General features: G+C 38.8%; 1 protein-coding gene across 1 annotated transcript in view; it reads left to right on the top strand.

Moving 5' to 3' along the window:
* Positions 1–27437, top strand: part of larp1 (La ribonucleoprotein 1, translational regulator) — a 52851-nt gene extending 25414 nt beyond the window's left edge. Inside the window, exons 6-19 of the mRNA XM_052103881.1 lie at positions 362–514; positions 8327–8492; positions 9288–9432; positions 9773–9947; positions 10026–10183; positions 12186–12554; positions 16553–16676; positions 16762–16967; positions 18477–18586; positions 18762–18919; positions 19005–19149; positions 25004–25113; positions 25197–25324; positions 25733–27437. Of these exons, the coding sequence (XP_051959841.1) occupies positions 362–514; positions 8327–8492; positions 9288–9432; positions 9773–9947; positions 10026–10183; positions 12186–12554; positions 16553–16676; positions 16762–16967; positions 18477–18586; positions 18762–18919; positions 19005–19149; positions 25004–25113; positions 25197–25324; positions 25733–25918 (2333 nt within the window). The 3' untranslated portion in view covers positions 25919–27437. The remainder of the gene's footprint in view (positions 1–361; positions 515–8326; positions 8493–9287; positions 9433–9772; positions 9948–10025; positions 10184–12185; positions 12555–16552; positions 16677–16761; positions 16968–18476; positions 18587–18761; positions 18920–19004; positions 19150–25003; positions 25114–25196; positions 25325–25732) is intronic.
* The last annotated feature ends 434 nt before the right edge of the window (positions 27438–27871 follow it).

The following is a 27871-nucleotide window of genomic DNA, read 5'->3' as shown; positions in this document are numbered from 1 at the left end:
CGTCCCTCAAACAGTCAAATGAAGGTTCAGAGAGTTTGGCTCACTCGGCTGCAACGTGAATACCAAAAAATAACTTGCTCCATTGTTTTTATGAAGGACAAATCTTGCTGTGGGCATGTGAATTTTTTAGGGCCATCCTTAGCATCTTTTCTCAATTTGGATGGGAACATCAGCCGTCACGTGACTCCAGTTGAATCATTTTTTATAAAACATGAACTGGTTGTATATTATATATTTGTAACACAAATTTGTTGTGTGATGTCAACAACCCTTTTCTATTTTCAAAGGGATGAATGTTCTCGATCATTTGCTGTTGTATTTCTTCCTTCAACAGCAATATATTGTGTTTGTGTGTTTACAGACTGGCACAGTGGAAAGTTTGATCACGACTTTAAAGATGATCATGATGAAGTGTCCAGTGTGAAGAGTGAGGGTGCGCCCTACAGAGGCACTGTTAGAGGCCGTGGCCGCGGGAGAGGAAGAGGACGAGGACGCGGAAGAGGATCTAACAGAGGTACAATAATATTCAGTCAAATATAATATTCATCTTAATAACATTTTAGTTCCGCTATATTGCTGAAGCCAGCTGCCTTTTGACAGTTAATTTGCTCCGTGGGATTCATATTTTTGTTTATTTGTGTTTCATCTTGTGATGTATTAGAGTGACTCTTTTAAATATGTGTGTCAACTTTTGTTACAAAGTCTAGTGAGCTGCCGACATAGACAGTAGTTTTAAGACATCACATACAGTTGAAGTCAGAAGTTTGCATACACTTCGATTGAAGCCATTAAAACTAATTTTTTAACCACTCCACAGATTTAATATTAGCAAACTATAGTTTTGACCACTTGTTTAGGACACTACTATGTGCATGACACAAGTAATTTTTCCAACAATTGTTTACATATGGATTGTTTCACTTTTAATTGACTATCACAGTTCCAGTGGTCAGAAGTTTACATGCGATAAGTTAACTGTGCCTTTTAAACAGTTTGGAAAATTATGCCAAGCCTTTAGACAATTTGCTTCTGATAGGTGGTGTACTGAATTGGAGGTGCACCTGTGGATTTATTTTAAAGCCTACCTTCAAACTCCGTGCCTCTTTGCTAGATATCATGGGAAAATCATAAGAAATCAGCCAAGACCTCAGGGAGAATTTGTTTTGGAACTCCACAAGTCTGGTTCATCCTTGGGAGCAATTTCCAAATGCCTGAAGGTACAATGATCCTCTTTACAAACAGTAGTAAGCAAATATAAACACCATGGGACCACGCAGCCATCATACCACTCAGGAAGGAGACACATTCTGTGTCAATTCAATTAATTGAAGCAACATCTCAAGACGTCAGCCAGGAAGTTACCCTGTTGATATGCAATCGCCCGCACGCAGTATTGACGTCACTCTTACATTTAATATATAATTTACCGTCTTTAAATGTAATTAATGTTAACAAATTATACATCTTTTCAAAGGTCTAAGGGTTCAACATTGATATTTGATCGTTTCACAATAGCAATGCTCCAGAAACAGCAATTTAGTTATTTGTTTTAGGAGTACAAATGAACACATGCAATATCATAACAGAACTTCATACCTTTTTTAAGAAAACGCGATCGCCAGATGAATCCAGTTCGCACACTTAGGTTAATTGTCCATGACAAATGGTCATTGAAAAACATCCAATAACACTTTTTGTCCATAAAAAATCTGAGAAATATTGATATATTCTCCATTGTTTTCATGAGATCTTGCCTGAAAGAATTACCCTTCATCATCGTTCTTCAACAAACTATGGAATCGGAGCAGCATTCATGTTGTAAAACTGTATAAGATCTTATATATTAGAGTCTCGTAAACAAAATGAGTCTGTCTCCAAAGTCTATTTTTTTTAATTTAGCGTTGTTTTATTCATAATAGCCAAGCAGTGCAGTCAGATATTGTGCCGTCTTGAAAGGTGGAGCCTTAATTTTAATGGAATTGGCCAAAATTCCAGCAATTTATTGTGAAAAGATTATGGAAGACTATCCAAAACATTTGACCCAAGTTAAATAATTTAAAGGCAATGCTACCAAATACTAACAAATTGTATGTAAACTTCTGACCTACTGGGAATGTGTTGAAAGAAATAAAGCTGAAATAAATAATTGTTTCTACTATTATTCTGACATTTCATATTCTTTTTCCGATTAACATTTTTTTATTGACTCCTATAGATGACAAAGAAAAACAAAACACTGAATCAACATTTAACTCTCACTACTACCCCTCCCCAATCACCAACCCCACCCCGAACCCCAAAGAACATGCCTGTTTGTCACACATAAGTACAAACATACAAAATAAAAAAAATAAAAATAAAACATTAATAATCATACACACCTAAAACTATGCTTCTCTCACCACAGCCCCTCTGAGCATCCCCAAAAAGCACCAAATAACTGCCCCATTTAGCATCAAATGAATCCCAGATCCCCAGCCTTCTACATGACTCCTCCTCGAAAGATGCACCCTCCCCATCTCCGCGCACCACTCCCAAAATGAGGGCGCTCCAGCCGACTTTCATCCCATTCAAAATATCGGTCTGCTCATCAAAACACTGGTCACGACCCAATTTTTTATGTGTTTTATACCCTATAATGATGACCGCACCATCTCCCAAAACTTCACTATGCTCCCTCAGGGCAAAACTAAACCAGAATGCCCAACACGTCACACACAAAACTCTGAATATCAACACCCGACCAAAAAACATGCCGTGTCTCCATCCTCTGATTGACATCGCCACCAGGTGGATGTGTCTTTAAGACCAAGCCTATACAATCTAGAGTGTGTCCAATAAAATCTGTGTAAAATCTTGAATTGCATAAGGCGCACCCTTTCATCTAGATACAGACAATTTTTTTTTTAATCTTAGCCCAGACTTCCTCCTCCAAAACAAAGTTTAAATCTTTCTCCCATAATCTCTTGATAGAAGTTAAAGCTCCATCCCCCAGACTCTGAATTAGCAGCAAGATGGCCTACAGTGATGCCTCCATGACCTTTTCCAAAAGCAGTATCTGCTTTTGCAGTAAGCACTCTGAGTATCTGCCATTTTATTGGGGTGTGTACTACTCCCAAAAATAGTACAGAGCAGGTGGCATAGCTGTAAATGCCTAAAAAGAACTGAGATCTGGGAATCCCAAAATGTTGAACCAAATTTTCAAAGGATCTCAACAATCCACTCTCATATAGGTCACAGAGCGTATTAATCTCCCTCACAATCCACTCTGTCCAGTAGAATGGGGACTTATTAATACATAATTTTGGGTTCAGCCATATGCTCAAGGCAACATTTAAATGAATGTCTGAATTAAACATTCTAGATGCTTTTGTCCATACTGAGTGCAAATGTGAGATAACTGGGTGTAGCTTAACTTCTCTGATTAATTTTATAGAAAGGCTTTGCAATGGCAAATTAGGGGCAATAACTTCCTGTTAATACAAAACCAGGGAGGGGCTCTCAAGTGGAAGCAACCAATGAACCAAATGTCTGAGACGAATGCATAATAATAAAACAAAATCTTGGGAAGGCTTGGACAACCTTTGTCAATCGGCTTATGTAACTTATTGAAATGTAATATGGGTCGCTAACCATTTAAAATGAATGACTTCACTATGCTATCAAATTGCTTGAATTAAGAGAGGGGGACATCTACATGGAGCGATTTGTAGCAGGTAGTTGAATTTTGGAATACAATTCTTTTTAATTACATTAACCTTCCCAATCATAGATAGATGTAATGAAGCCCACCTGCCCACATCGACTCGAATAACATTTTATTAAGGGGTCAAAATGTACTTCACTAAATCAGACACATTTGCTGGGAATAAAATGCCCAAATATTAATTCCCTGCTTGGGCCACTGGAAGACGCCCGGCTGAAAAGCTGTTGCTGGGCAGTATGCTGTCAGAGCCAAAGCTTCGGATTTAGACCAATTGACTCTGTATGCTGTGAATTTGGAAAAGGAATTAATAATTCTGTGGAGGCAAGGCATAGATCTAGTGGGGTCGGAGACGAATAATGAAATATCATCTGCGTAAAGGAAAAGCTTATGTGCCATACCTCCCGCCACCACCCATGGAAAATGATCTTCCTTTTCGTGGCTGCTAATTGATCCAGGGCAAGACAGAACTATAATTGGGAAAGAGGGCAACCCTGCCTGGTGCCTCCTATACAGATTAAAATAATCTGAAATTAATCCATTTGTTTGTACCGCCGCTACCGGGTGTCTATAACGCAATTTAATCCGTTTAATAAAATCATTCCCAAGCCCATATATTTTAAAAATCTTAAAAGATAATACCATTCTACCATATCAAACGCTTTTTCTGCATCAAGGTAGATGGCAGCAACACTCGCCACTGACCACATGATATTGATGAAACGCTTTGTTATCAGAAGAGCTGCGACCCCGAATAAACCTTACCTGATCTATATGTATAATGGGGCTTTTCCACTGCACCGTACAACTCGTCTCAGCTCGCTTTTTTGGGGTTTTCCACTGTGGATAGTACCTGGTACCTGATACTTTTTTTTTAGCACCACCTTGGTCGAGGTTCCAGCCGAGCCGATACTTAATGTGACGTAAAAATCCTGGAGATCTCTGATTGGTCAGAGAGAATCATCACTACTAGCGTCATTGGATTTCCGATATGTGAAATCAACCCGCTAGTTTTAAAGTTAGAAAGTTTTTAAGGACTTTCGAATTGTAAAAAATGAAATGGCTGTGAGCAAAACCACGGCATGGTCAATAAACGAGTTTCAGACGGTCCACTCGTTAGCGATGAGAGAAAACTATAAAGTCTCTCAGGAAGTGTCTCAGCTGATGGCCGCACACGGCTACCACCGGACCTAACAACAGTGTAGGGAAAAGTTAAACCTAAAACTTAAGTGACAACAGAAACCTCAAGAAAAAGTGGAAGTGGTCTGACCAAATGGACGCTAACTAAACCGACAAGCAATGGGAGGTAGAGTGCCCTTGACACAGCCACGATGGATGATGGTACGTTTTGTTACGTTAACAAAACGTACCATCCTCAGAGTACGTTAACTATACTCTGCTTGAAAGCTTCACTTTATTTAGTTGACCATCTACTGGAAGCTTGCTTCTACAATGTCCAGGCCAATTTAACTGTTACACTGGTGTAAAAAAAATCACCATGCAACCGCTTTATGCAGCACAATGAGCTAGTAGGTAACAGCTTGTGGTTGTGTTATTGTTTTGCTCAGTTTGTGTTGTGTTTAAGATGATGTCACGGCAGTAGAGGCGGCGCAACTATGAAGATGCGGTACTAAACTGCAGTGGAAATCCAAGCTCAGAAAAGTAAAGCGAGTGGAGTTGAGGCGAGTCGAACCGTAATGTGCAAGTGGAAAAGTGCCATATGAGAGGTCATAACTTAATCAGTTAGCCAGATTTCTTTTAATTTTACGTCTAGCTGGATCAGGAAAATAAGGCTAACTCTTATACTCGCTTGGATCTTTGTCGTTTTTAAGAATCGGACTGATCCGGGCTTGTGTTACGGTTGGCAGAAGCTTTCCATTCTTTAATGATTCCGTATAAAATTCTATCAAAAGTGGAGCCAGTTCTTTAGCACAAGATCTAAACAATTCAGCAGTAAAGCCATCTGGCCTCAGGCAAGGCCTTATTTACCTCGCCAATCGCCTCAAAGGTTATCGCCAAATCAAGATAATTTTTTTGCTCAGTCACCAGTTTAGGGAGTTCTACTGGTTCCACAAAGTTTCTAATATCTTCATCCTTAGACGAAGATTTGGAACTATAGAGATTAAGATATAATTCTTTAAAAGCATTATTAATATCAATGGCTGAGGTAAAAATTTGACCCCCAGCAGATCACTGAGGGAATGGTAGAATAAGACCCTCTTTGCTTTATATATCTAGCCAGATGCTTCCATGCTTTGTCCCCGGACTCAAAATATGACTGTCTTGCCCTGAAACTCCACCTTCCATGACAAAATAGTATTATATCTGTATTTCAGTCGGGTCAATTCTCTGAGGCCATCAGACGACATTCACAAGCTCACAGGGTTCCGGCTCCGCGATCCTGAGGGAGACGGGCCCCGATCAATTCTGCCCAAATTTCTGAGATCATCCTATAAAGCTCTTGTGTTACGCAAGGCAAGGAGTAAAGGAAGGATTTTTTGGAAGAACAACAGCATTTTCTTTTTCCCAGACTTTGCGAATTTGACGACAGAAACGTGATTGATTTCAAGGAATTGCCAGAAACTCTTACATCAACGGAAGTTCGCTTTGGACTGATGTTCCTGGCAAATTGAGAATAGATGCTAAGGAAGGCCGTAAAATATTTACATGTCCCCAGCAAGCGGTGTCCTTCATTAAGTCAATTGGCTAAGTTATTTTGTGGTACCTTCAGCAGATCGCTGAGCCGGAAACTTGCTCGCTCGCTCTATTTCCAGCTTATGGCCTGTTATGTCGAGCAGACTCTGGAAGAGCCAGTCCAGGAATTTCACCATATCCTGACCTTCTTTGACCTCCAACAATTCTGATGTTATTCTGCTGGTTACGTTTCTCCATATCCACCTTGGTTGCTAGTGTTTTAGCAGCTAATTCCCTCTCTGATGACTCCAGATAATCAGTTTCTTGACATCCCCCACTCTTGAAACCACCTCAGTGAATTTCATCTCCATGGCAGAAGTCAATCGAAGTATTACAGCAAGATCCTCCAAGTCAGCAACGACCTTCATCAGCATTGCCGACATGTTCAACAATTCTCACTGAATTTCCTTCTCCAGCCAAATCGGCTTCTGGGTTTGCAGCGTGCTGCTCAGGGGCATCATCCTAACTGACCTAAGACATGGAACAGGTTTTTTTTATGATGAAATTACTGGAATTGTGAAAAACAATTGTGAGTTTAAATGTTTTTGGCTCAAAGTATATGAAAACTTCTGACTTCAACTGTACTGTTCCAAACTGTAGCACTAGTGATGCTTCATGCTTGAATTAATCGCCCTTTTTAAACAAATATTTTAAGTGAACAAATCGTTCTCGTTCACTTCCACACACTGACTTGTAGGTCTCGTTCACTGATGTCTCTCCCTTTTGAAGAAAATGAGTTGAGCTCTAATTTGAAGCACGAGACTGCTATGGTGGCTTTTCAAGCCTGCAAGGATTGACTAAAATGTGAGTCAGTAGCATTCAAGTTCAGGTTGTGAAGGATCATATCATTGGTTTGACCCACTGAACAAAGACGCTTCACTGAATCTGTCAGTCATTCTGAACTTGAGGAGGAGCTGCTTGTCATTCGTTCAGTTTTTTGTGGGGCTTAATTACATTGTGTTCCGCAGTTAAGAATATGATAGATATTCAGACACTCACATTTTTAATAAAGGATAATTAGCTTTGTCCTGATTTTGGTTCAATGCAATGACTCGTTAAAATCTTAAAAGACACTCATTTGTTGCCATCTGCTGGTCATTAAATTAATCAATAAACAAACTGAACAAATCCCCACCACTGGGTAAAGCTGTGATGAGCTCAGTGAAAAATAAATCCAAGATGGCGGATGACTGAAGAGAAATGTTGATTTGAAAAATAATACAATTTCGTTCAGGAACAAAATGTTTTGATAATTGTTCAATCAAAATTTTAGTGCTGTCTATATTTTAATGCTTTTTAGAGTATCACATCATAAACTCCATTGAAATCAACTAAATCAAGTTAAATCTGATATGTGCTTCACATGAGGTGCAAGATTTGATGCCTGTTAAGTGCATTTCAAATCCGATTCTTCAGTCGAGACAGCAGGGTGGCTCACAGAGTGTAAGTGATGTCATCGTCATTGTAATAAAAGGACTAAACGCAGTGAATCCACATGAGGCATGTATACATAAAGACATCAGAGGAGGAAAGAACAAACATTGTAGAAAAGATTTGTAACTTTGCAGTGCCCAATTTGATCAGACATTTTTATTTTTCCAATTCAAATCTATACAATAACATACTACATGTACATAAAATTTAAGAGATGTGCAATAAGATCTTAAAATATAAGAATCCCATTATCTTTGCCTTCAGACTGGCTTTGAAATTGGATGTAGGCTCTTTTTGGTTCACTTCAGTAAGAGCCACCATTCACCCTCTTTGCTTTTCTGCTCATGGAGCCAGCACTGATTGAGATGTGTCTGCATTTGGTTGGTGGCAGGTGTTCATTTATTTCTCTGGTCACAAGGAGGATAAAAGAGCACATTTTAGAGCTGCTCTGTTGAATCCACAACTACAACAGTACTCATGTTCTGGTCTCATCAGGTCAATATGAATACTACCACGGCTATAAAGGCTTTGATGGGAAGGATGGTGCATACGGGCAGAAGTTCAACAGCACAGTGACGTATTACTATGACAACATGAGCAGCACTGACCTGTATAATACAGTGGACCAGGAACTGCTGAAGGACTATATCAAGAGACAAATGTGAGTCAATCACCAGTAATCATGTTTTGTTTTACAATGTCTGTTACAATGTTTGATGTACATGTGAAACCACACATACCAGGGCTCCAGACTGCAACTACAATTGTTGCAAATGGGACAAAAAGGTGCCGCCTCCTAATTAAAAATCTAGTCACCGTTGGCAACCGAGGCAAACCTTATTTGAGTCAATATGCACTTGTATCAGGTTTCATCTGTTGAAGGTTTTTTTGTCAATTAATAAATGTGTGCCAGTGTGTCCTGTGCTGTTGTTCAGCATATATATGTTGTGTAGTGCCCGCTGCACACAACAACGAACACTGAAGTCCTCACTGATTCTTGAGATATTAGACAACACATGACCTTACATCACTTCCAACCATTTGTTTTTAAATTAGAAACATTTCCCCTTTGAAAATAATGGGAGATGATCATTAGCATGTCTGTAACCCGAATGTACCATTTCATTTGAGTTTCTCTTTATTAAAATTGTCATTTATATTAGCACTCACCCAGAAGCTATTGAACTATTGAGGAAGAGGTAAGTTCTAAAAATTTACATCTTTTTTAAGGTTTTAAAGTGGTGTCCCTGTTTTTTGAAATAAATAAAATCAGGCAGCATTAAAGTCAGTCTTCCCATATTTCACTAGCTGTGAGGTCAATGGTGTCAGAGTCTCTGGCATTTAATGTTTCTACCTTACATCTACCTTGTCATTATGACTTGTCAAAGTTATTATATTATTTCTGCAGTGTACATGACTTCATTGTTGTTGATCTGTTTTTTGTTTGTTTCTGCAGCGAGTATTACTTCAGTGTTGATAATCTGGAGCGAGATTTCTTCTTGCGTAGAAAGATGGATCAAGAGGGCTTCTTGCCCATTGCTCTGATCAGCAGCTTTCACCGTGTGCAGGCTCTGACGACAAACATCAACCTCATTCTGGAGGTTTGTTCTAATAGTCGACCGATAGATTGTTGGAAGAAAGTCGATAACTAATTTATCACCTACACTTTTTTAATTTATATATTGAATGTTAAACCTTTTCTCAATCTATACTTACTAAATTACTTTGGGTTTTTCATAGCCTTTATATTTACCAGATGAAGGGTTATAACAGTTCCAGAAGCAACTATCGCAGCTGATTGATTAATTGGCAAAAACTTTAAATCGGTCTACCTATAAAACATTTGAACCATCTGATTTATTATTACACCTGATTTCTTTTTTTTACTGTATAAGAGATGCACTGGCATTTATCAGCCCTGACATTTTGCTGTATATTCAGGCGCTTAAGGACAGTAATGAAGTGGAGATTACGGATATGAAAATTCGCTGCAAGGAGGATCCTGAAAAATGGCCACTGCCTGGGTTGTCTCTACAGGAACAATCTCAGACTGATTTTTCTCAGTTCATCAACTGCCCAGAGTTTGTGCCCAGGACTGTTGTGGACGATCAGACAGGTGACTGCAGACTTAATCGTCCACTAAAGCATGCTTTCTATATGTTGGCCTAATAACGGAAGGACTGATACTGTGCAGGTTCTCCAAGAGCATCCACGCCTGTACAGCCAAAGCCAGAAGACGTTAGTAATCTGAAGAGTATGCCGAAGGGTTTATCAGCCAGTCTGCCTGATCTGGACTCGGAGTCGTGGATTGAAGTGAAGAAGAGGCCCAGACCCTCACCAGCTCGACCCAAGGTACAGAGAAGCTCTCTCTCATCCAGATCCAAGTGGCAGTTTGTCACTCACACCTTCATTTGCATCACACCTTTTTCCCAGTACTTTTGTGGTAATTTCTTATAATATATTGTTATATGTATTATTTTTTATACAATATTACAGGGTTCACACAAAGTCCTTAATGTGCTTGAATTTAGCTTTAATTACTGGAATACCTGAGGGGGCCTGGGTAGCTCTTAACTCAAGTAAAGACGCCGAGTACCACACCTGGAATCGCAAGTTCGAATCCAGGGTGTGCTGAGTGACTCCAGTCAGGCCTCCTAAGCAACCAACTGGCCCGGTTGCTACAGTGGGTAGAGTCACGTTAGGTTAACCACCTTGTGGTCGCTATAATGTGGTTCTCGCTCTCGGTGGGGTGCGTGGTGAGTTGTGCGTGAATGCTGCAGAGAATAGCGTGAGCCTCCACATGCGCTAGGTCTCTGCGGTAATACGCTCATCAAGCCATGTGATAAGATGCATGGATTGACGTCTCAGATTTTCCTCCGCCACCCGGAGTCACTAAGCCACAACGAGAACTTGAAGCATATTGTGAATTGGGCATGCCAAATTGAGGAGAAAATAAAGTACTGGAAAACCGCCTTGTTTTGATAAAAAGTGCTTGAGATTAAAGTGGATCGTTTCCTCCGTGTAATGTGTCCCAAAGATGAGACGGCTCCACTTTCATTGAATAATGTGTCTTAATATCCTTTCTGTTCTTTACAATCAGATAAAGTAGAAAGAAATCTGAAATTTAATCTTACACGGCATGGATGCGCTAAAGAAACCAAGAGATTTTCGTTGATGTTCGCTGAACTGGAACTCCTTGAGCCTCGTTGAACTCTTAAATTGACATTTACCTTTTTAGCATTTCTTATACAAATGAAAATAAACTAAATGTTTTTACTTGTAAATTGTACACATTATTTCATACAGTGATCGCTCATCATTATTATACAGTGTATACAATTTCATTATATAGTATGAATTAATATAATGTTAAATATTTTTATTTTTACAGTTACATTTTTATTAAAATAACGATGACAAACAAATTAATAAAATATAAATATACATATATATTGTTCAGTTCTATTGCTTCCGATCAGCCTGAATGTAGCCCACTATAGTTGAAAGCTTATTTGTTTGATATTTTCTTACAGAGAAAGGTATATGAGCAACTCTTATTTAAACTTTGAGAAATCTGTATTAAATAACTTCATTTTGATTAGAAATTGTTTGTTTTGTTCCAAAAAATTTAATCTGAAAATATACTGAAATATTGACATTTAAGTGTCAATTAAGAATTGAGATTATTTTGAATTGTGAACCTCATAGCCTAATCAAAATGAATCATGAGAACCATATCATCCTATCCCTAATGTTTGTATACATGCATACTTTGTAGTATTTTCAATTATTTATATTGATTTGTAGAACACATGCTAAAACTGTCTCTTTAACCCTCTGGGGTCGACGGACATGCTGGCGCATCCTGCTGGATTTTTTCGTCATTGCAGCAGAAACAACATAAAATTCTCCGTCATTTTAGGGCATACAGATAACTAATACATCTTTGGAGACTATAAAGGGTCTACTTTTATTTGTGTACACTCACAATAACAACAAAACATTGTGTTTTTGTAAAATAAAGAAAATAAAAAGGGTGAGCTGTCAGCAGTCTCTGGGGTTGCGAGCATATATCTGAAACGCTTCACAAAAATGAACTGAAACTCGAATACTTATCACACAAACATGAAACATATGTCAGGTTTCTCTGGGGTATTGTCCCTATAATAAGTGCAATGTAAGTTGCTTTGGATAAAAGCATCTGCCAAATGCATAAATGTAAATATCATCCACCCCTAATTTTGAGATTGTTCAAATGAAGATCGCGATGCATCAGATAATCTATATTTTTACTAATTTCTAGCTGTCTGTGTGTGAAGCAAGTGTTGCATTAATGTTAATCTGCTGGTTGCAGAAAGCGGAGGAGACGCACACACCAGTGAAGTCCGGTCTAGTGTCAGCTGAAGACCAGGAGGAGCCTGAGGAACTAGACTTCATGTTTGATGAGGAGATGGAGCAGATCGACGGGAGACGCAACACCTTCACCGATTGGTCGGACGAGGATTCGGACTGTGAAATCGATGATCGAGATGTCAACAAGATTCTAATAGTTACTCAAACACCACCTTACCTGCGCAAACATCCGGGAGGAGATCGCACGGGAAATCACACGTCACGCTCCAAACTAACCAGTGAACTGGTCAAAATAATTAATGATGGACTTTACTACTATGAGCAAGACCTCTGGGATGACACGTATGAGCCTGAATACGCCACAATCAAGGTGAGTTGCTCAATGTCATTGATTGTGTTCAAGCAGAACTCTGGCAGGATAGGTGTGTGGATTTGCTGTCAATTAGTATGTTGATTACTGATGATTCATGAATAGTTATCTGGTACATTGAGGCATAAATAGACTAGAGATGGTTTTTTTTGTTTTTTTTTCATTAAAAAAATTGACATCTGAATAGAATTACATTTCACTTCAGTGTACATTTTGTCAAAAGTGCTGGATTTTCCATTGTTGCCACAGTGGCAGATATTAGTGTTTGCCTATAGTGCTAAACTTTCCATTATTGCCAAAGTTTTGCTGATAAGGTATAGAAGAGATGCAAACGTCTGACAGCCATTTGCGGAAAAATATTTTTTTGTTTGCAGTGAATTAGTTTTTGCTGTAGTAGTTCCAGCAGATGTAGGATGTAATAAAGTGACATTGGACTGATTGTGTAGTCCATTAATTCCTTTATCCAGATGTGTTCTTGTTTTTGAATTTAATTTCAGTGGTTCTTCTGCCAGATTCTAGGTGTGTGTCCATTCTGGTGTGTGTTTCTGGAAATGGCAACACAAAATGCTCTTGTGTTTGTTGTGCTCTTTGTGTGGTGCTCTTTGTGCTGTTCATATGTGCGTGCAGTAACGGCAGCAGTGTTAGTCGTGCTGCTAGAAACGCTACACTTAGCTTCAGTCTGACACACAGGTGTGTGTGGGTCATGGATCCAGTAAGCTCAGAGGTATGATCTTTAAAATATGAACAGATGGGAAAATCAATATTTCACTGTGTATTGGTTGTGGTTTGTTCTTGTGACACTGACTGCTTCCTTTGTGTCTTACACAATGTTTTATGATAATGTATTGATATGCTTACAGGTGGAAGTGGTCATCTGCGTGTGTATATCGGCTATTGTACAACAGCTTCAAACATGCCTCATCCAATCAGATTTTTAGCTCAGGATCATTAGTTTTACTGTTATTTTAGACTGAAATGTTACAAGTCAGACTTGTCATTCATTAATCATGTTTTGAATTATGTTTTGGTTTGTGTCCAAAGTAAAAAAAGACAACAATCAACTGGGGTGAAATACCATTCACTCGATAAGTATTTAATTGACTGGATTATCCAAAAATAAGCATGATACTTGAATACTAATTGCATTTCCAATACCTGGAGAAGTCATTGTGATTTGTGTTTCTCACTTCAGAAAGTCATTTATACATAATTTACATAGTTTCATATAATAAATGGTGATACAGTGTCAAGAAGTATGTGAACCCTTTTGGCATTTTCTGTATTAATTGGTCATACAATGTGATCTCATCTTCATCAATGTCACAAGTATAGACAAACACAATGTGCTTAAGTTAACACACAAACAGTTATAATCTTTCATGTCTTTATTGGACACATCCCATTAAACATTTCATAATGCAGTTGAAAAATAAGTGAACCCTTGGATTTATAACTGGTCAATCCTTCTTTTGCACCAATGACCTCAACAAAGCGTTTCCGGTAGCTGCAGTTTAGACCTGCACGTTCAAAAGGAATTTTGGACTATTCTTCCTTAAAGAGTTGCTTCAGCTCAGCCATATTCTTAGGATGTCTGGTGTGAACGGCTCTCTTGAGATCATTCAGCAGCATCTCTAGAGCTGGGCTCTGACTGGGCCACTCCAAAAGATGGATTTCCTTTTTTCTAAGTAATTTGTTAGTGGATTTACTTTGTAACCCTATGTTTAGGGTTATTGTCCTGCTTAATCACCCAACTTCTACTGAGCTTCAGCTGGCAAACAGCCACCCTGAATTTATACTGTAGGATAGCTTTATAAACTTGAATTAATTACTCCCTCGATGATGGCAAGCAGTCCAGTCCACAAAGTACCAAAGCGGTCAAATCATGATGCTCTCTCCACTGTATTTCACCGTTGGGATGATGTTTCATGTTGAAATGCGGTGCCCTTTTTATGCCATACGTAGTGCTGCATTTTCTTCCCAAACAATTCAATAGATTCATCAGTCCACACAAAACATTTCCCTGTAGCATTGTGGAGTGTCAATGTGGATTTTGGCAAACTTCAGGCATGCAGCAATATTTTTGTTGTAAAGCAGCAGCTTCCTTCGTGGTGTCCTGCCATGGACACATGCTCGTTTAATGTTTTCTGTATTGTAGACTCATGAACAGAGACGTTAACCAATTCCATTGATTTCTTAGCTGTCACTCTAGGGTTCTTTTTAACCTCATTGATCATTCTGCATTGTGCCCTTTGAGTCATCTTGGCTGGACAGCCACTTCTAGCAAGTGTAGCCACAGTACTAAAATGTCTCCATTTATAGGCAATTTGTCTAACAGTGGACAGATGAATATCTAAGCACTTCAAGATAACTGTGTAACCCTTTCCAGCTTTATGCAAAGCAAGGTCTTCTGAGATCTCTTATTGTCCATGTCAACAGACGCTCCTTGTAATGGTGAACACGCATTTTGAGTGCTTTTTACAAGTCAAAGTAGCTCTAACTCATACCACCAATCTCGTTTCATTAATTGGATCCCAGGTTTGCCAACTCCTGACTCCTAATTAGCTTTTGTTGAGGTCATTAGCCTAGGGGTTCACACACCTTTTCCAACCTACACTGTGAATGTTTGAATTATGTATTCAATATGTACAAGAACAATATAATAATCTGTTTGTTATTAGTTAAAACAGATTGTGTATGTTCATTAATCTAACTCTAATGAAGATCAAACCAGATTTTAAGACAAATTTATACATAGTGCTTTCGGAAAGTATTTGCTTCACTTTTTCCACATTTTGTTATGTTACAGCCTTATTCCAAAATTGATTAAATTCATTATTTTCCTCAAAATTCTACAAACAATACCCCATAATGACAACATGAAAGAAGTTCGTTTGAAATCTTTGCAAATTTATTAAAAATGAAAAAAATCACATGTACAGAAGTATTCACAGCCTTTGCCAAGACACTCAAAATTGAGCTCAGGTGCATCCTGTTTCCACTGATCATCCTTGATGTTTCTACAACTTGATTGGAGTCCACCTGTGGTGAATTCAGTTGATTGGACATGATTTGGAAAGGCACACACTGGAGTTTGCCTATATAAGGTCTCAGTTAACAGTACATGTCAGAGCACAAACCAAGCCATGAAGTCCAAGGAATTGTCTGTAGACCTCCAAGCCACTATTGTATCGAGGCACAGATCTGGGGAAGGATACAAATAAATGTCTGCAGCATTGAAGGTCCCAATGAGCACAGTGGCCTCCATCCATAAATAGAAGTTTGGAACCACCATGACTCTTCCTAGAGCTGGCCGCCCGGCCAAACTGAGCAATCGGGGGAGAAGGGCCTTTAGCCAGGGAGGTGACCAAGTCCCCGATGGTCACTCTGACAGAGCTCCAGCGTTTCTCTGTGAAGAGAGGAGAACCTTTCAGAAGAACAACCATCTGTGCAGCACTCCACCAATCAGGCCTGTATGGTAGAGTGACATGACGAAAGCCGCCGCTCAGTAAAAGGCACATGACAGCCCGCCTGGAGTTTGCCAAAAGGCACCTGAAGGACTCTCAGACCATGAGAAACAAAATTCTCTGGTCTGATGAAACAATGATTGAACTCTTTGGCCTGAATGGCAAGTGTCATGTCTGCAGGAAACTAGGCACCGCTCATCACCTGGCCAATATCATCCCTACAGTGAAGCATGGTGGCGGCAGCATCATACTGTGGAGATGTTTTTCAGCGGCAGGAACTGGGAGACTTAAGATTAATCAAACAAGTTCAGAAATCTTAAATGATTAATTAGCAAAATAATAAAAATTATTAACGATCTTTATTCTGTATTCACAAACAACTGAAATTCAATGGTCAAAAAATATGGGAACCTTGTAAATAAATATTAAATAAAAATTAAAAAAATGTGTTGTGTTATACTGTTAAGTTTTTGGTTATACTGCCTATCCTATTGACTTGTACTGTTGACTTGATTTGCTCTGTCTGAACTACAGCAAGAAGTGGAGAACTTCAAGAAAGTTCATCTGATCAGCCGAGAGGAGTTTGACTGTTTGACCCCTGAACCGCCTGTTGACCCAAACCAGGAAGTTCCTCCTGGACCCCCGCAGCCCCAGCAGAGTGAGTGTTGTTTGTTTTCTGATGAGAGACTTCAGAATGTATGTGTTCTTGTTCATATGACGGGTGTTTGTTTCTCATTCTGTAGTCCCCACAGAAGCCCTCGCTAACAAACTGTTTGGTGCCCCGGAACCCTCAGCAATCGCTCGCTCTCTTCCAACTACAGTGCCTGACTCGCCCAACTACCGCAGTGCCCGCACGCCCCGCACGCCTCGTACCCCTCGTCTGAAGGACCCCACGCAAACTCCTCGTTTCTACCCAGTGGTAAAAGAATGCCGACCACTAGATACCAAAGTAAGTGTATGAACTTACAGCACTGTTACGGTTTTAGATCATGCTAAAGTGCTAATTTGGTACTAAAACAATCACTTGCCATGATATCAAGCACAGTTTAAAGCTGTTTGGTTCATTAAATGAAGCTTAACGTTGTCTTTGTGTTTGTTTTTGAGTTGCCACAGTATACAATAGACAGGCATGTCTAAAAAATGGCAAAAAAGAAACTGCTTTCTTTAGAACCTCATCAGTAAATCATTGTTTTGAGGAAATAAGGCTATACAATGCTTGAAATTGCCAAAAATAAACATACTTTGATTTCATACAAAGTCTTTAAGTACAGTCTTTAAAGACAAAGGACAACTGTCTCTAACAAGGACAGAAAGAGATGTGGAAGGCCAGATGTACAAATAAACAATAGGATAATTACCTCAGTCTCTAGTTTGAGAAATATATTCCTCAGCTGAAAGCTTCATTGAATTCTACCTGCTCAATACCAGTTTCATGTACAACAGTAAATAGAAGACTCGGGGTGCAGGCCTTATGTAAGGAATTGCATAGAAAAGCGACATTTAAAACATAAAACAAAAAGAAAAGTTTCAAGTGGTCAAAGAAACAGACATTGGACCACAGATACTTTGAAAAGAGTGTTATGGATTTAACCCCTTGAGCTTTTGTGGTGCCAGTTAGACTGTAAGGTGCATGAGAAGTGCCCGACCACATCTATGGCAAGTGCTACAGGAAGCGTGGGGTGAAATGTCTAATGTGAGTTTCTGGACAAACTGACAGCTAAAATGCCAAGGATCTGCAAAGCTGTCATTGCTGCACATGGAGGATTTTTTGATGAGAACTTAAGTAGTTTTAAATTTTTTTATTGTTATAGTAATTTTTCACATTATTAATGTCCTGACTATACATTGTGATCAGTTGAATACCAGTTTCTTTCCATAAGAGCAAAATCTGAACATTATTCCAAACCTTTGGTCGCCAGTGTACATAGAATAATTTACGCCAGGGGGTAGCCAGTCCTGCTCCTGAAGGGTTATTTATTTATTCTTTTTCGCCAATTAATTTGGAATTAATCCAATATTTTCTATTTTTAGTAAATTATGGGAATTTTCATATAAAAAAATAAATGGGAATATTTGTTGACAATTCTATATTTATTTAATTCAAAATTGCTTTGGTGATAACATGTAATTGAAATCTAAAACATGAATCCAGAAAAAACACAAAATAAAGAATTTTTAACTGCAAGACCTTATGCAGTTTTTTTTTTTTTTTTTTAAATCATAATTTTGTCTCATTTCATCAGAAATCTGAGGCGATTTATTAGTTGGCTTAAGTATCGATACTGAGGTACCAGGGCTGGTATTTTATCAAAGCCAAAATGTTATTATCAGAGCAATCCTAGTTTTCTGACCATAAACTGTGGCTCACGTACTTGTGTAGTGTGTATTTCATGCCTAATATGTATTTAAGGTGGATTTGGTTCGTGCATATTTAAATAAAATTTTGTCCTTGTTTCAGACACCCCGGAAAAGAAAGACGCGACACAGCTCCAATCCACCCATGGAGTGTCATGTTGGCTGGGTGATGGACTCGAGAGAGCATCATCGCTCACGAACAGCCTCAGTTAGGTGAGAACACCTGTGTTATCGACAAATCTTCAGTGGTGCTTTAAGGTTATATATGTTGTCTGTTGTACTTTAGTGATTGTTCTAGGCGATGTTAATGTTAAAATACTCAAATATTGGGTCTGTAACCGTTCCTCTCCAAGTTGAGTCTGACTCATTGGCTCTTTTCTCTTTGTAGTTCAAATGCGTCTCCCTCTGAAGGCCCCACTGGGACGGGGATTTACGGCTGCACGCCACAGTCGCTGCCCAAGTTCCAGCACCCCTCACACGAGCTGCTCAAAGAGAACGGATTCACGCAACACGTTTATCACAAGTACCGGCGGCGCTGCCTCAATGGTGAGTTCCAGAAAAACTCATCAGCAGTTGTAATCAGATGTTAGAATCACAACGTCTCATCATGGCTCATTTGTGTCTCCTGCAGAGCGCAAGCGGCTCGGTATTGGCCAGTCTCAGGAGATGAACACACTCTTCCGCTTCTGGTCATTCTTCTTGCGAGATCATTTTAACAGAAAGATGTACGAGGAATTTAGACAGCTCGTTGTGGAAGACGGAAAGGAAGGATACAGGTATGATGCCGCCTTTATGCAGACCGTGAAAAATGAATCATGAAATATATCAGACATTGTTCATTTGATCATGATTGCCACTTGGACTCAATCAAGAATCTGAATGTTGATCTTAGCTTGACAAAGCCTGGTCTGAAAGTTTAAAGACGGACAAAGAATTTTTCAAAATTTTTGCCAATGTGTGAACGGATTGTAACACGACTTAAAAAATTAGCCCTTCCCGGACTTCCTAGGTTGCCTTTTAAAGCCTGTAGACTGATTTTCATGCGACGGGAGAGGGTCAGTTTTACTGGGAAAATCCAAAGGATGTTGACGTTTATTTGCGCTCCTGAGAGCCTCGGTCCTTTTCCTCCACAATTCAACAGTGATAACAAACTGCAAAACTAGGTAACATTATCTTTGAGATGGAATCCAGCAAACATCCATCTCCCAACACAATACAGACTCCTACACAAACTCGTGAGTAAGCCAAAAAATAAAATAAAAACATTTATCTACTGAATCCCATCTGGCTAAGCGGGAACGAGATCATGGTCGAATAAAATCTAGTTAACATCGGTAGGGTATTTGACTCCTTTGGGGATCAAAACGGACTCTGAATTGGTGGTGTTTCTTATTGGACAGGTAAACTGCAAAGCATGTGAAATATAGTGCCATATGGATTGATCTGTGTAATTTTAGCTAAACTACAATAACACACAAAATTAATGCTAGATAGTGTTCAGATAATGCAAAGACCCATTCATTAGTGTAACGTAACTTGGTTATACAGAAAAAAAATATACATTCTATTATAATAAAACAATAGCACATCAATATATCATAATGACAGTTGTGAAGGAATCACATCAATGCTGAATTGTCAACATTTATAATGTTCAATCTATTTTATAAAGAGCTACTGTCATCATCATCCACCAAATATAGCTATTAGTATATAAATGCAGTCAATGTATCATGCAAAGAAAAGTGATTACTTCAAACTACAGTCTTGCATAGTCAGACCTATATCCACACTTTGTTTTAGCCCTGTTCCAGCACTGGAGAGTCAAATATAGTATACAGTCTCAAAATTTGTAGTGAAACAATCATAACTGTGTAATTTTAATTATGCTACCTCATTTGTCAGCATGATGCCAGTGAATCACATTGTCTCTGTACGTTATATCATTGATTTGGCTGATGCTCGCGTCCTTATGGAGTGTATGCACGAGCAACAGGTAGCTGGATGCACTTCACTTAACGGCCACAGGTGTCATTAATAACAAGGCGTCTGAATCTTACAAACTGCACCTTTAAATTAAATATCAGTATGTTGGCTTTATCAAGACAACATACATATTGTTATACTATTAAATATATTATAACTGTTTTAAAAACCATAATTGTTTTTCAATGTTTTAAAACACAATTCCTTTACTTTTAAGAAGTAATACTACTGAAGGTTTATTATCTTTTCTTTTAACTTCAATTCTTTCTCAGAACTCTTACACCAGCTTGACATATTATTTTTTTTATAAGTAATAAAGTGTGTATATATATATATACACACACACATGATAAGCCACAACATTAAAACTAGGGATGCTCCGATTCCTGGATCGGTATTGGCTCCGATACTGCAGCTTTTAAACAGATCTGGTATCGGTCCAACAAGCCCGATCCAAATCAGATACTGTGTGCTAGTCATGTTTGTTACTGTCAAGTTCCAAAAATGATATAAAGGAACCATAAAAACACAATTGAAGTAGTTAGTGTGACTCGTGCATTTTATTCAAAGCCACTTGAAGATGTGCGATAGCTCTGCAAATCAGAAATGACTGTTTTTATAAGTAAATATATAAAATGCACATGCGGCACCAGCACGTCAGTGAATGGCGCTGCTCTGTTTACACACACACTATTTTTAGCCTTCATGCGGTGTGCAATATTTGAGCGCTACTCACAAACAACATCTTGGATGTAGATGTTCGGTTCACTTATATGTATTTAGAATTTGTTTTTATACTACCAGAATTTGAATATAATTAAACTAATGTGAACTTGCCTACAAACAGACACACAGGACTTCTGGAGAGTTCAGAATGTCAAAATAAAAAGCGTGAGGGTTTAAAAGTTAAAGGTGCATGATTGATATATATTACTATTATAATATATTATTATTTTTTTACAAATGATAATAATATCTAAGTTGAATGCGTTCCAAAAAATGTATTCTGGAAAACAATGATGAGCGTTTCATATGTTTTAAAGGCTTTTATTGGCAAAAACACTCAATTTATGCCAATAGTCAATAATTAGTGTTGACACTTGTTCTTCATAACCTCTGTAATTTGCAATGGCATGCTGGATATCAGCTTCTGGGCCAAATCCTGACTGATGGCGATCCATTCTTGACTTAGTGCTCTGATCACAATTTGTGGGCTTCAGTTTATCCACTCTCCTTTTGAGGATTGACCACAGGTTCTCTATGCTATTAAGATCTGGGGAGTTGCCTGGCCACGGATCCAAAATTTCATTGTAATGATCTCCGAGCCACTTCATTATCACTCTTGCCTTGTGACATCGTGCTGGAAAATGCACTGATCATCACCAAATTGCTCCTGGATCATTGGGAGAAGTTGCTCTTGCAGGACGTTTTGATACCATTCTTTATTCATTACAGTGTTTTTGGGCAGAATTGTGAGAGCCCCACTCCCTTGGATGAAAAGCAACCCCACACATGGATGGTCTCAGGATGCTTCACCTTTTCTTCTCCGGACTATCGATTTTCCAGATGTCCTAAACTGTCGGAAGGGGGCTTCATCATAGAAAATATCTTTGCACCAGTTTTCTGCTGTCCAATCCGTGTACTTCCTGCAGAATTTCAGTCTGTCCTTGATGTTTTTCTTGGAGATAAGTGGCTTCTTTGCTGCCCTTCTTGACACCAGGCCATTGTCCAAAAGTCTTTGCTAGTTAACAGATGCAGATGCACTCACACCAACACGCTGCCAATATTGATCAAACTCTGCATTGGTGGTGGCACGATTCCGTAGATGACCCCTCAGGAGACTGTCCTGGCGCTTGCTGGACACTCTGGGACGTCCTGAAGCCTTCACTGCAGTTGAACCTCTCTCCTTGAAGTTCTCGATGATCCGGTAAACTTTTATTTCTGGTGCAATATTCTTTGCATCAAAATGGCCTCACATGCAAGGAAATTGCTGCAAAGCGATGATGGCTGCACATCTTTCTTTAGAGGTAAACATTGCTAACATGAACACAATGATTGGAAGCACTTCTTCGCTCCTTTATAGCAGTCTGCTCTTATAATCCAATCAGAATGATTGTGATTTCACCTGACTAGTACTCATTCACATTTTCCCAGGTGCTGCTGATATGATTTGTGAAATTATGTTGGCTGGTCGTTTTGTCCCAGGACCAAAAATTTAGATTTTTTTTTTTTTTTTTTTGTGATAGTTAATTTTGTTGGCCAATGAAGCTTTTTGCAATGATTTAAAATGCATCTGATCACTCTGCACAATAATCTCGAAAAAATGTGAATCAACACCACAAAAACTGAAGCAGAACATTTTGCAAAACACAAAATGTCTGTCACTGCCAATACTTTTGGCCATGGCTGTACATTTAGATTGAAATAATGTGTAGTTAGAGGTTTCTGTTTCTTTACATATTAAAGAGCACACCCAATTAGTTCCAAACAATAATGTAAAGATATTCTAAACTGATTATGCAAAAAAAAAACACTGGTATCGGATCGGTATCGGCCGATACTGAGATTTCCAATATTTGAATCGGAAGAGAAGTGTTACCGGTATCTCTAATTAAAACCACCTGCCTAATATTGTGTAGGCTGTCTCCAAAACAGCGCCAACCCATACACGCCACAATTTGACCACTCTGGCCATTCTCCGTTGACCTCTCATCAACAAGGCATTTCCGGGGCCTGGGTAGCTCAGCGAGTTTTGAATTTGAATTCAGGGTGTGGTGAGTGACCCCAGCCAGGTCTCATAAGCATCCTAATTGGCCCAGTTGCTAGGGAGGGTAGTCTCACATGGGGTAACCTCCTCGTGGTCGCGATGAGTGGTTCTCACTCTCAATGGGGCGGATGGTAAGTTGTGCATGGATCACTGAGAATAGTATGAGCCTCCCATGCTGTGAGTCTCCGCAGTGTCATGCACAACAAGCCACGTGATAAGATGCATGGATTGACTGTCTCAGAAGCGGCGACAACTGAGACTTGTCCTCAGCTACCCAGATTGAGGTGCGTAACCACGCTACCATGAGGACCTACTAAATGGTGGGAATTGGACATTCCAAATTGGGAGAAAAACAAGATAAAAAAAATGCATTTCTATACACAGAACTGCCCCTCACTGGATGTTTTTGGCACAGTTCAGAGTCAATTTTAGAGACTGTTGTGCGTGAAAATCCCAGAAGATCAGCAGTTACAGAAATACTCAAACCCGCCCATCTGGCACCAACAATCATCCATGCAATTATCTAATCAGTCAATCGTGTGGCTGCAGTGCATAAAATCATGCAGATACAGGTCAGGAGCTTAGTTAATGTTCACATCAACCATCAGAAGGGGAAAACTTTTGAACCTCCTCAAGTCTGGTTCATTCTTGGGACCAATTTCCGAACACCTGAAATTACCACACTTATCTGTACAAACAATAGTATGCAAGTATAAACACGATGGGACCACACAGCCATTTCACCACTTACGTAGGAGATTCATTCGGTCTCCTAGAGATGAACATATTTTGGTGCGAAAAATGCAAACCAATCCCAGAACAACAGCAAAGGACCTTGTGAAGATGCTGGAGGAATCAGGTAGACAAGTATCTATATCCACAGTAAAATGAGTCCTATATCGACATAACCTAAAAAGGCTGCTTAGCAAGGAAGTAGCCACTGCTTCAAAACTGCCATAAATCCATATTACAGTTCCAAGTGCACATGAGGACAAAGATCTATTTGGAGAAATGTCTTCTGGTCTGATGAAACAAAAATTTTACTGTTTGGCCATTATGACCATCGTTATGTTTGGAGGAAAATGGGTGAAGTTTGCAAACCAAAGAATACCATTCCAAACATGAAGCATGAGGGTGGCAGCATCATATTGTGGGGGTGCTTTGCTGCAGGAAGAACTGGTGCACTTCACAAAATAGATGTCATCATGAGGAAGGAAAATTTTGTGGATATATTGAATCTCAAGACATCAGCCAGGATGTTAAAGCTCAGTTGCAAATGGATCTTCCAAATTGACAGTGACCCCAAGCATACCTAAAGTTGTGGCAAAATAGTTTAAGGTAAAAAAAAGTAAATGTATTGGAGTGGCCATCACAAGGCTGACCTCAATCTGATTGAAAATGTGTGGGCAGAACTGAAAAAGCATGTGCTTACAAGGAGGCCTACAAACCTGACTCTGTTACACCATTTCTGTCTGGAGGAATGGGACAAAATTCCAGCAACTTTGTGTGAGAAGCTTGTAGAAGGCTACCCAAAATGTTTAAAGGCAATGCTAACAAACACTAACAAAGTGCAAGTAAACTTATGACCCACTGGGAATTAAAGAAATAAAAGCTGAAATAAATAATTCTCTCTTTTAAGAATGTGAAATAATAGTAAAGTAGTGATCCTAACTGACCTAAGACAGGGAATATTTTCTACAATTAAATGTCAGGAATTGTGAAAAACTGAGTATGAATGTATTTGGCTTAGGAGTATGTAAACTTGTGTGTGTGATTCAGGAATGGAAAAATGTTCGTCATATTCTGTATTATTTTTGTTTTGAACACCAATGTAATAATAGTGAAGGGTGAAGTGACTGTCATGATGTGTTTGTTAGGTATGGGCTTGAGTGCCTCTTCAGGTTTTACAGTTATGGACTGGAGAGGAAGTTCAGACCGGACATATTTAAAGACTTTCAAGAGGAGACCATCAAAGACTATGAAGCAGGTCTGTTCATACACGTCATTCATTTGTTTTAATGTGTACCACTTGATTATTTATATACATGTATATGTTTTCTTTCCTGACAGGCCAGCTGTATGGACTGGAGAAGTTTTGGGCATTTCTAAAATATTCTAAAACAAAAAACATGGAAATTGAGTCCAAACTTCAGGAGCATTTAACCAAATTCAAACGTTTAGAGGACTTCAGAGTGGATGTGAGTACAAAGAGAATTTGGTTCTTTTTCCACTGTTCACTTATGTTCTCTTTAAGAGAAAAACTCTGATCAGGAGGAGTCAAGTGTTATAACTCCTAAAGCAAGAGCATGAGCAAAACTTTAATTTATTTGCAAATAAAAGGCATCACTTGCCAGGTTATAGTATTTTTTACACACAAGAGGATAGTTTCCTTATTGTTCTTTTAGTCTTCATTTCTAAATAGCAGCAATACCAGATATTAGATGTTTATCATAAAACACTTGAAAATGCAATATTTGTCAATGATTCAAATAAAATATGACAAAATCATGGAGCCCTAGACTCCAGTCTAATGGATGTTGATAACGCTTAGTCAACTCAAATTTGCAAACTTTGTGATTATTAAAGATGTTATTTGTGTCCTGTAGCCACCCATGGAGGACGGTGGTCGCAAGAGACATTCTTCCAGTAGTGACGGTCGGCGACGGCATCCTTCTCAGCCAACGAGCCGAAACCAGACACCGGCCGCTGCAGGCTCCGCCCCGCCTACCAGAGATGATGCCAAAAACTCAAGCCATCGAGTGTCTGCGCATGATGTCAAGCCGCCGAAGTGATCATCAGCCCCTGCCGCGATACCACGACTCGCCAACAAACTGCTCACGACTGTCATATCATGGCTCTTCCACAACCACCTGCAAATATTTCTGAATCAGAGACGGCAGAGCGCATGAAAGATTCTTCCATTCTTTGTTTTATTCAAGACTTTGAATTAGTTTTATGCTTTTGAGACTTTTAAGGCAACCTTCAATCTAGTGCTACTTTATATCTTCAGGAGAGTCACGAAGTGATTCCACTCATTTAATTTTTTCTTTTTCTAGTGCATAAAGATTGTGTTAACTGAAATGTTTGCTCTTGACTAGATTAGGTACTGAGGGGACATGCAAATGCTCACAGAACCGCTGTGCTTTTTTTTTTTTTTTTTTGGGGGGTCGGGTCGTCTAATTTTTTTTGGTAAATAATACTATAAAGTGGCAGGGGCTGTAACGTAACATCTGGATCACTGTGACATACCAGCCTGCCAAAATTAGCACGATCCAGCTGATTGACTTCAAGTGTCACAAATCACAATCTGTTACAGGAGGATGCGTTCAACAGATGAGCACCGAAATCATCTCTTCATATGAACTTGTAATGAACATTAGAGGAACACTGATGTTAGTTCTGTTCATCCCTCATTCAGCGACACATTTAAAAGATCTAATGAGAATTGTGCAAGCAGCCAAATGGGAATCAATTCCAGATGAAAGTGTTTATCACCGTGTAAATATGAATTCAAGAAATTAAGAGACATTTGCACCTGGCTGTATGTGTCATTTATTGTTTATAGATCAGATGATATTTTTGCCTTACATCTTCAACCTTTTTATGCTCACCCATGACAAATTATAATCTAATGCTTTTTAATTTGTGGTGTTCTATCGCCGCTGTTATGGTATGTTTTAGTATCGCTTTTTTCCTTTCATACTCGTTGTGGGCGCCAGGATGATGGTCTGAATGAAAGGGAAATTGACACGATATCAACTGGAATCCTGGGGGGGGGGACTTTTGATTATGATAATTTATGACACATTGCCAACAGAATTTGGATCATAGGCAGTATAATCACTGAACTAATTTCCTGTCTAATAATATATTAAATTTCACATTGAATTTGGTTCGCATTTGAACTTTATGCCCATTTGTTACTTAAAACATCTCAAGTTATTAGCGGTATGTTAATATCAGGGTTTACTTTATAATAACTTGCAAGAAACATTTAGCTCTTCTATTGGGGGACATCACAAGATTTTCCTCCAAGATTTGAGCACAACCACCTTGAATGATCAAAAAGATCATTTAAATTAGTTTTTAACTCAATAGATGGAAAAACACTTATCCATTGTGCAAGCTTGTACAGTGTTTGCTGCATTAGACATTAGTATCATCTGTATATGTGGACTGAATTCAAGAGGATCTTCTGAGGTTTAGGGGCTAGAATGCCTGGGAAAGGACAAAATAATCTATCAAGCCATATAAATAGCTGTATATGGTTTATTAAACTTGTTATTAAATGCTATATCACCATGACAAATATCTGCGGGGGGGGGGGGGGGGCAAGCAACTGTAAAATACTTTAAGAAAATCTTGTATCATAACACTTAATATTCATAATATCTGCATTATAGGTGGATGTGATTTGCTATTAGTGTGATTTGTAATTTGTAGTAAATATGCTTTTCCTTAATAAACAAAAACATTTACAAAATTGTCAAAAAAAAAACAACTCCGCTGTTGAACTCTTATAAACTCTAGTTCCCTGGTATCTGTGTTTGAGTGACACAACTGCAAAAGTTTAGCTGCTTTTATTGAGCACAATGAAAAAGGATTCTTTAGAGCTTTGGTTAAAAAAAGAGGGAAATGTTTTAATAAAATAGCTGCAAAAAGCAATAATGGGGTCAAGCACACAAATGGTGGCATGTTGTGAGGTGGAATTTGTTTGGTCATAGCACTTCCAGTGGCAATTTTAA

Source organism: Xyrauchen texanus, chromosome 34, assembly GCF_025860055.1.
Source record: "Xyrauchen texanus isolate HMW12.3.18 chromosome 34, RBS_HiC_50CHRs, whole genome shotgun sequence".
Taxonomy (NCBI): domain Eukaryota; kingdom Metazoa; phylum Chordata; class Actinopteri; order Cypriniformes; family Catostomidae; genus Xyrauchen; species Xyrauchen texanus.
The sequence above is the reverse complement of the archived record's forward strand: the minus strand, read 5'-3'. Positions and strand labels throughout refer to the sequence as shown.